Source organism: Bison bison, unplaced genomic scaffold (genome assembly GCF_000754665.1).
Source record: "Bison bison bison isolate TAMUID 2011002044 unplaced genomic scaffold, Bison_UMD1.0 scf7180017829725, whole genome shotgun sequence".
Lineage (NCBI taxonomy): Eukaryota > Metazoa > Chordata > Mammalia > Artiodactyla > Bovidae > Bison > Bison bison.
In genome coordinates, this window is record NW_011469931.1 from 197 (window position 1) to 8,073 (window position 7,877).

Below are 7,877 nucleotides of genomic sequence, written 5' to 3' on the forward strand. Positions count from 1 at the left end.
GGTAGAGATTTCAATATATATCTAGTACACATGAAATTTTAACAGATTCTAAAAAAAAATTAGAAAAACTGATCATCTCTGATTATAAGCCAGGAATTGATAACAGCAATGCAAAACAAACAAAATCCTTTCTGAAAACTGAAGGACCTATTATTACAACGCTTAGATAAAAAGAGAAAGTAAGAAACCAAAAGTGAAGGGTATATAGAAGATAACTATAGGACAAGCACGTGTGCTAAGCCACGTCTGACTCTTTGTGACACTTTGGACTGTATAGGCTCCTCTGGGTATGGAGAGTCTCCAGGCAGGAATACTGGAGTGGGTTGCCATGCCCTCCTTCAGGGGATCTTCCTAATCCAGGGGTCAAACCCGCACCTCTTATGTCTCTTGCACTGGCAGGCAGCTTCTTCACTAGCGCCGCCTGGGAAGCCCAGAGAACAAGCACTATTTATCAGCACTTAATCTTTCCGTTTTCTTACTTGTAAAATACTAGTAATAATAGGGCCTAATATCATAGGGTTATTGCAAGAAAGCTTAGAAGAGTTAAGAATTAAGAAAGCTACCAAACAAATTAAAATGCTTAGCCCAATGCTCGGCAAACAGGAAGTATGATACAAACGTTAGCCGTTATGACCAGCTAATATGAAATTCAGCAGTTTCACTTTTACAACATGGATATCTTTGCATATTTACTGAAAGATGTATGCCTGAGGATATTCCTTGCAGCATGATTTTAATAGCAAAAGACTAAGTACAACCCACCTGTTCACTGACAGAGGAATAATGAAACAAATTATGGAGTCCTGAAACTTTCATACTTTGCAGTCCTGCAGAGGAAAACTTAGATGTGCAGGTGCTGACTGAGAACAAATTTTCAGGACAGCAGTTAGGACAGAAAGGTAGGTATAGTGTGTGTGTATTATGTGCTTCCTCTTCTGTTTACAAAAGGAGGGGTAGGGAGAATCACACACACACACACAGGCAGTTTCTAGAAGGCTCAAGAAAAGCTGAGGTGTTTTAGGATGCAGGCCTGGGGTTTTAGTTTAGTTATGTGCATTTCAGTCTTTGGGTTTTTAAAAAATGATGCGCCTGCATTGTACATTCAGTTTAAAAAATGTTAACTAAAAAATCAGAAACTGTTCCTCTCCTATAAGCAGCTAGTGCTGCCTCTGGACTGTCCCCGTTGCCTTCCTGCTCCTAGGCATACACAGGGGATCCTGCTCCTAGGCATACACAGGGGATGCCAGAGCGTCTTTGCGTCTTCCCCACTTCACTCTTTCTCATTAGCTGTTAGGGATCTTTCTCCTCACCTCTCTCTCTCTTTTTTTTTTTTAAACTAAAAGTGCTCTGATATTATATATTTTACAAATTTCAATGAAAATTAAAATCACTCCTGGGGATTCCCTGGTGATCCAGGGGTTAGGACTCTTCACTGACAAGACGGGAGTTCAGTCCCTGATTGGGGAACTAAGATCCCACAAGCTGCATGGTGCAGCCAAAAGACAAGATAAATAAAATAAAATGACTCCTGCTTCTGCCATGCCAACACACAGCGGTGGCTCCCGCCTCCCAAGTGCGGTGTGAGCCCTGCCCTGCTCTGCCTCAGGTCACTATCTTGACCACTCTGTAGGGTTAGGAAGACACTGTCTTCTCCACTTAGGAAGCAGAATTCACCCACAAGTAGTAAGAAGTGAAGCTGGGATTTAAACTCAAGTTGATCTGCGTCCAGAACCTTAGCCTTCACCGCTATACACATGCAAAGCCCCTACCAAGTTCAATCATCAAGTTCTCATCAGCCCAGGCCCATCAGCATCCATATTTTCCAATAATTATCACAGTGCTGATATAATTGCTAATGTTTTATTTCGTAAACATTTTTCTATACGGTGACTCTCTACAGTTACACTTTTTAATGCTTTTGCAATACAGAGTCTACAGGATGTTCTAGCATATGGTTTATTATGGTTATTTAGAGTATTTAGAATGTTTTGGGAGATTCCTGTGTCAAAGTATGTGAGCATTTTACATATTGTCAAATGCTGTCTTTTTAAAAGGTACCTAACACTTTTTAAAGTCATTTCTGCTGCTGTCAGCAAGGGGAATTTATTCTACCATGATCTTCTCAAAATTCAGTATAGTATAAAAGTTTGCTAATTCAGATAAGCATTAATATAAACTGGTATCTCATCATTTTTATTTGTGTTCTTACTTATTAATCTGGTTGCATTTTCCTTGTTTCTTTGATGCCAAGACTTTCTCATCAAACTGTCTATTCATTTTACTCACCAATTTATCTAACAGGTTTAGCACTTTTCTTACCAAATTGTACCTGCTTTTTACATGATAAAGATATCAATCCTATGTCTTACCATATTGTTTATATATTTAAGAATTAGGGTATCTCAGCACTAGAAAAGATAATAGAGCTTATTTACTCAATTTCTTTTCTAGGAGAACATCCTCCCCCGCCCCCAAACAGAAATCTAATTAAGAAATCCAAGGAAATGTCTTACCTGTTAAAACAGTTATGGCTGACTCATCCTTGCTTGCAGCCTGAAGTGCAGCTATGATGTCACGATACATCTGCGTGAAAGAGGGAAGACAAGGAAAGGAGAAAGCCGAAAACGATCATTCCTACCCAGTGGGTCCTCTCCACGTCTGTCTGCAAGCCCACTCTTTGCAAAGTGCCAAACGCTTACCTCGGCTGTATTTACAGAACCAAGAAGGATGCTGATACACTACGGTTTTTGAGTGAAACAGAGGAGACAAGACAAGCAGGACGGACTCCCGGGGCAGATGGCGTTACCTGAGTGGTGAGAGCATTTTTTTTGGCTGGACGGTTCAACCTGATGGTGGTGATGCCGTCTTCGGAGGTCACCACCAGGCTATCGCTTTCCGGTTGCTTCCTGTCTGCTGCAGGGGCCTCTGGGCTGGGGGACTCAGAGGAAGCACTCAGCCTGGACACCAAGTCCACGTAGTTCTGTCGGGCAGCTTCCTAAAGAGAGATGGTGATTTCAGCCCAGTTAATGAACAAGCATTTTGAGACACTTCCTGTCCTACTCAGTACACCTGATGGCAATGAAGGTCCTGGTTGGATATAGGGACCTCTATCCCCAGAGGGCTCATCTTTATGTCTTAATAGGGAGAAACACCCACCTCCCTTAGGAGCACAGTAAGTGAAATAAAAGCAGGATGGGAGTCCATGTACCTTGGACAGACTGCCAAGAGCGTTCCATGCATCCCATTTGGTCTTATTGATAAAGCCCAGCATACCTGGTTTGGGCACGTTACAAGGTCCTTCAGTGGCCTGTGAAAGGAGAGGGGCAATTACTGGTCAAACGCACATGCAAACTGGGCCTTAAACAGCTGAGATCCATGCAATGCACACTGGCATGATGGTGCCTCCTCTCCCAGGCAGCTTCACAAGGCAGAGACTGATCTGAACTCTCCTCTCCCCTGCCCTCTCAAACAGGAGAAAAAAGACTGGAGAGCCAAAATAGGCTATTATGGGTTATCAGTCCCTAAAGTTATAATTGCCTCCGTATGAACATAATGCAAGATCAGGGTTTGGGGAAATGCTTTCAAAAAACTAATCGTTCATTAGGTTTGTATCGATGGTTCAAGCAGTCTTTAAAGGAAACTAGCCAACAAACACTTAGAAAACACGGTATATCCTGAAAGCTCATTCAAAGGTACCACTCCCCACCAGTTCCTCACAAATCTGTGGTGGTGGATGTCCGGTAAGTGAGCAACAGAGCTGCCCCAGAGGGGGGCGGGGGCGGGGGCAGGGGTGGGCACCGGAGCCACTGGCCCTTAGGACACCTAACTGAAGGACATGCAGTTGGGGAGGGGGAGGTGCAGTGAGTGTTTTGAGATTAAAAAAATATATATGCACTATTCTTTTCAGAAATGGCAACTTAAAACTCCATTTAATAACCATGCTTTTAATTGTCATATTTCTAGCTAAAAGAGAAAATAAGAGAGAGGCTTTGAAAGACGAAGACAGTAAAGGAGGCTAAGATGGTCCGAAGAAAAAGACTTATTTCTCAAGAGTTAGCCATCGGGGATGCTAGAGGCAACACGGGCCATAAGACTGCCCCCCACTTGTGACACATGGGTGTGAGACCAGGGGCTCCTGGAAGTGCTGACTCTGGGCAATGACCCGGAGGATGGCTCACAGGACACACTCTCGTCCTCCCGGTTACCAGTCATTGCAGTGGGGGGGTGGGGGGTGGGGGTGAGGGGAGGCAGGGAAAAGACAGGACTCAGATCAGCAAGGAAGGAGCACAGCGGTGGAGTAAAGGAGAGATGAGTGTGACCCGCCCCCAGCGGCCACTGCAGAGTCAGGACTGTGTACTTTCCCAGTCCCAGCTGCCATGTGATGCACACACAGCGTCCTGCCACCAGGGAAGCTCATCCAAGCCTCCTTGGTGTTCAGAGTTTTCCCTGGGGCTCCGCCACTTCTGAGTGATTCTCTGTAACTGCAGCCTCCGCTCCAACTCTACCTGGGGGGCCAGTCCCCTCTAAATCCCATCCTTAGACTCTCCAGGCAAACAAAGACTCGGTCTATCCTGCTTGGCATTTCAAGGGCTTAGAAATTACCTCCCAGAAGCCAAGGGCAAGGGTCAGAACCTTGTGGGGCAAGGTTAAATTCTTTAATATACACACTAGTATCAAAGTAAGAGGGGCTCACAGGGATCACAGAGAAAAAGAGGACACAGGAGCCCAGAGGGTCTGACTTTCTGGATAGTTTTCAGACACTGTAACTGAAAACTCAAGTTTTGAAATGTTTTTATAAAGATTTTCAAATATATGTAAGAGTAGAATATTATAATGAACTCCCAATATTCAGCCCGCAAATTCAATTAACTCTCATTTTTGCTATATTTGCTTCAACCATCCTTTTCCGTTTATGCTTAATTTTTTTAGAGAATGGCAAACACCACACCATTTTTCACTCCATGTACTTAGTATGCACTCCTAAAAAAAAAAAATCAATTTTTCTTATATAACCATGATGCTATTAAGAATAGTTCCTAGGTGTCATCTAATACTCGATCCCTATTCAAGTTTCCCAGCTGTCTCAAGGCCACGCTGCCGGCTGGCCGTGCCTTGTCGTGCTGGTTGCTGTATCTCTGAAGTCTCTTTTACTCCGCAGTGATCCTAAGGAGTGACTGTTTGCCTTAACAGTGCTCTGAATCTTATCCAATAAACTCTCACGCATACACTCTTTAGAGGAAAGCCAGCAACGCACTCAGGCTGTCTTCTCAGAGCAACAGACAGCGTGTCTATCTGAGGACCCCTGTGCTCAAGATGCTTCTCTCCCAAACACCTGCGGTGCTCACCTGCTTGTAGAGTGCGTAGAGTTTCAGCTTCACCTCATTGCCCGGATCCTCCTTCAGGAGCTTCACCTGGCTCACCGCGTTGTTAAAGTCCTTCTGGCTGGCTAGCATGGCGGGGCCGCCCACGTGTAACCCAAGGGCTGGGACCTGCAGGGGGCTGAAACCCGCAGGCGAGTTCATAACTGTTTCCAACGCCTCCACGCCGAAGTGCTACGTTTCTCCAGCAATATTTGCCTTGCACTTGCCTCAGCCAGTGGTTAGTGGTTTCCAAACTGGTCCCTGGATAAGAAATCCAGACAGAAGCTAACTTCGGTAAGGAAGGCCCTCAGAGATAAAAGCAGCCAGAAGCCAGGGAGCCCGGTAACGTTGTCAGAGGCAGGAAGTAAATAAGAGGCCTGGGAGGAGGTGGGGGGCAGGGGCGCCAGGCAGGATCTGAGAGCTGCCAAGCCTCCTGTGCAACTGAAGTTGTTTTAACCCACTTGATGGTGGCAAAGAGCAAAAAAATGTTCTTTTTAGAAGCACAGTTGTTTTATGAGGGACCTCCCTGGTGGTCCCATGGCTAAGATGCTGTGCTCCCAATGGAGGGAGCCTGGGTCTGATCCCTAGTCAGGGAACTAGATCCCACAGGCTGCAAGAGCCGGTACAGCTAAAAACAAACAGACAAAACCGCTGAAGCAACTGCGGGGAAGGGACATTCAGACTGTAAATGCCGAGTTTGTGGGGATGATCTGAGAGTTTCAGCCTGGGTAAAGCTCCCCTCTGCTGATCTAAATAACTCTCCAAGACCTTGGGGCACTCGTTCCTGCCATGGTGAAGGGGACTCTTATCAGCAGTGGCAAAAGCTAAACGTGGAATCCGCCTGTCTGGCCACCCAGGCAAACTGCTCCAGCATCAAGAGACTTTTATTTTGAGGCTGGCAGCTGGCCATTATCTCTTGGAAAAGTGAAAGTTGCTCAGTCATGTCTGACTGCGACCCCATGGACTATATGGAATTCTTCAGGCCACAATACTGAAGTGGGTAGCCTTTCCCTTCTCCAGGGGGTCTTCCCAACCCACGGATTGAAGCCAGGTCTTCTGCATCGTAGGTGGATTATTTTACCAGCTGAGCCAGCCACAAGTGAAGCCCAGCTCTTGGATGGCAAAGTCAAAACTCTTTACTGGCTTATTAAGAGACACTATCCTGTATACTTCTGGCTTGTGAAATGATTATAATTCCCGGCACGGACCCATGTCAAATAAAACACTTGACAATCTCAACCTCTGAGTATAACGGCAACCCACTCCAGTATTATTGCCCAGAGAACCCCATGGACAGAGGAGCCTGGAGGGCCACAACCAATGGGGTCACAAAGAGTCGGACACGACCAAGTGCACACGCACCCCACAGACAAAATAAGGACACCGAGACCACCGGGTAAAGTGTACAGGAAGAACTCAGCATCCCAAGATCCAGACGCAGCCTCTGCAGCTGAACCTGCGTCCCTCTAGGACCAAATTTCCTTACCGACTTTGTGAGTCGTTCTTATGCCCCAAATTCCGTCCCCTTTCTCGTCCCCTCTGACCTCAATGCTGGGCGAACTGAGCACTATGAAACCAGTCAGACGACTAAAACTGCTGCTGCCGATACTATCGTTCTTGCACTAAAACTGCCGTTCTAAACAGCCCTTGAAACATGCAAACTCAGGCTATTTCTCCAGAGCAGCATAAGCCCACAGACCTCCAAGCCACGGACCACCTGGCCAGAGAGTCATAAACCAGAGACATCCAATGATTACTGTCAACAGAGGATAATTAACTTCAGCTTCTCTGCTCTCCCCCCTTCCCCCCAAAAAACCCCTGAGGGGGTTTCTGTGGCTCCTTCTCCCACCCCCTTGGAGTCCTGCAATAAATCCGTACTTTGCTGCCAGCTCCTGCTGCTGGAACTTGGTCTTCTGCTCCAAGGGCACAAGAGCCTTTTGCTCAATGATGTAGTCACTGATTAACAAAGTATAATCTTTTATCAGGTCAATGCCTAACTCTGCTCAGCAAACACCTGAGTCCCAGCACACACACAGATAACAGGAGAGGAGAAGGAAGGTAGGTTTTCAGAAGGAAAACTGGTTGGTGTTGCAGATAGCGCTTCTTTCTTAAGAGAGGTGGAGGACCTACCTGGGGGAATCTACTTGGCCTGGATGCTAGGCTGTGACACTCACTGAGCAGACACGCTCAGTCCTCACCTCCAGCAGTCTAAAGAGCCAGCAGCAGAGTGGGGACAGCAAGCGTGGCTAAGTCCTTTTTAAGCACACACCATAAGCAGAGGGAAGGGAAAAGCATCACAGCACAGCAGTGAGGTCATAAACAATGGATGTTTACAGCAATGACTCGCATCCAAGATGATTAAAATAAGTTATGAATAAATCCCAAACATAACAAATGTATCACCTCCTCTGCAATAATGTAATTTTCAAAGACTGAGACCAAACTTTGAATTAATGCCATTCAGTAAAATTAGCCTTCTGGTTTTACATTAGGCTTCCCTGGTGCCTCAGTGGTAAA

The 7,877-nt window shown here is 45.9% G+C and overlaps 1 protein-coding gene across 1 annotated transcript; it reads right to left on the reverse strand.

Annotated features, from left to right (window-relative positions):
* Positions 1 to 363: 363 nt before the first annotated feature.
* Positions 364 to 7,362, reverse strand: LOC104982982 (enoyl-CoA delta isomerase 2, mitochondrial-like). Its single transcript, XM_010832444.1, has 5 exons — positions 7,239 to 7,362; positions 5,346 to 5,499; positions 3,209 to 3,307; positions 2,807 to 2,995; positions 364 to 2,583 (listed from the first exon to the last, which is right to left on the reverse strand). The coding sequence occupies exons 2-5, from the start codon at positions 5,451 to 5,453 to the stop codon at positions 2,488 to 2,490; spliced, it is 492 nt and encodes a 163-aa protein (XP_010830746.1). The 5' UTR covers positions 5,454 to 5,499; positions 7,239 to 7,362; the 3' UTR covers positions 364 to 2,487.
* Between the last annotated feature and the right edge of the window lie 515 nt (positions 7,363 to 7,877).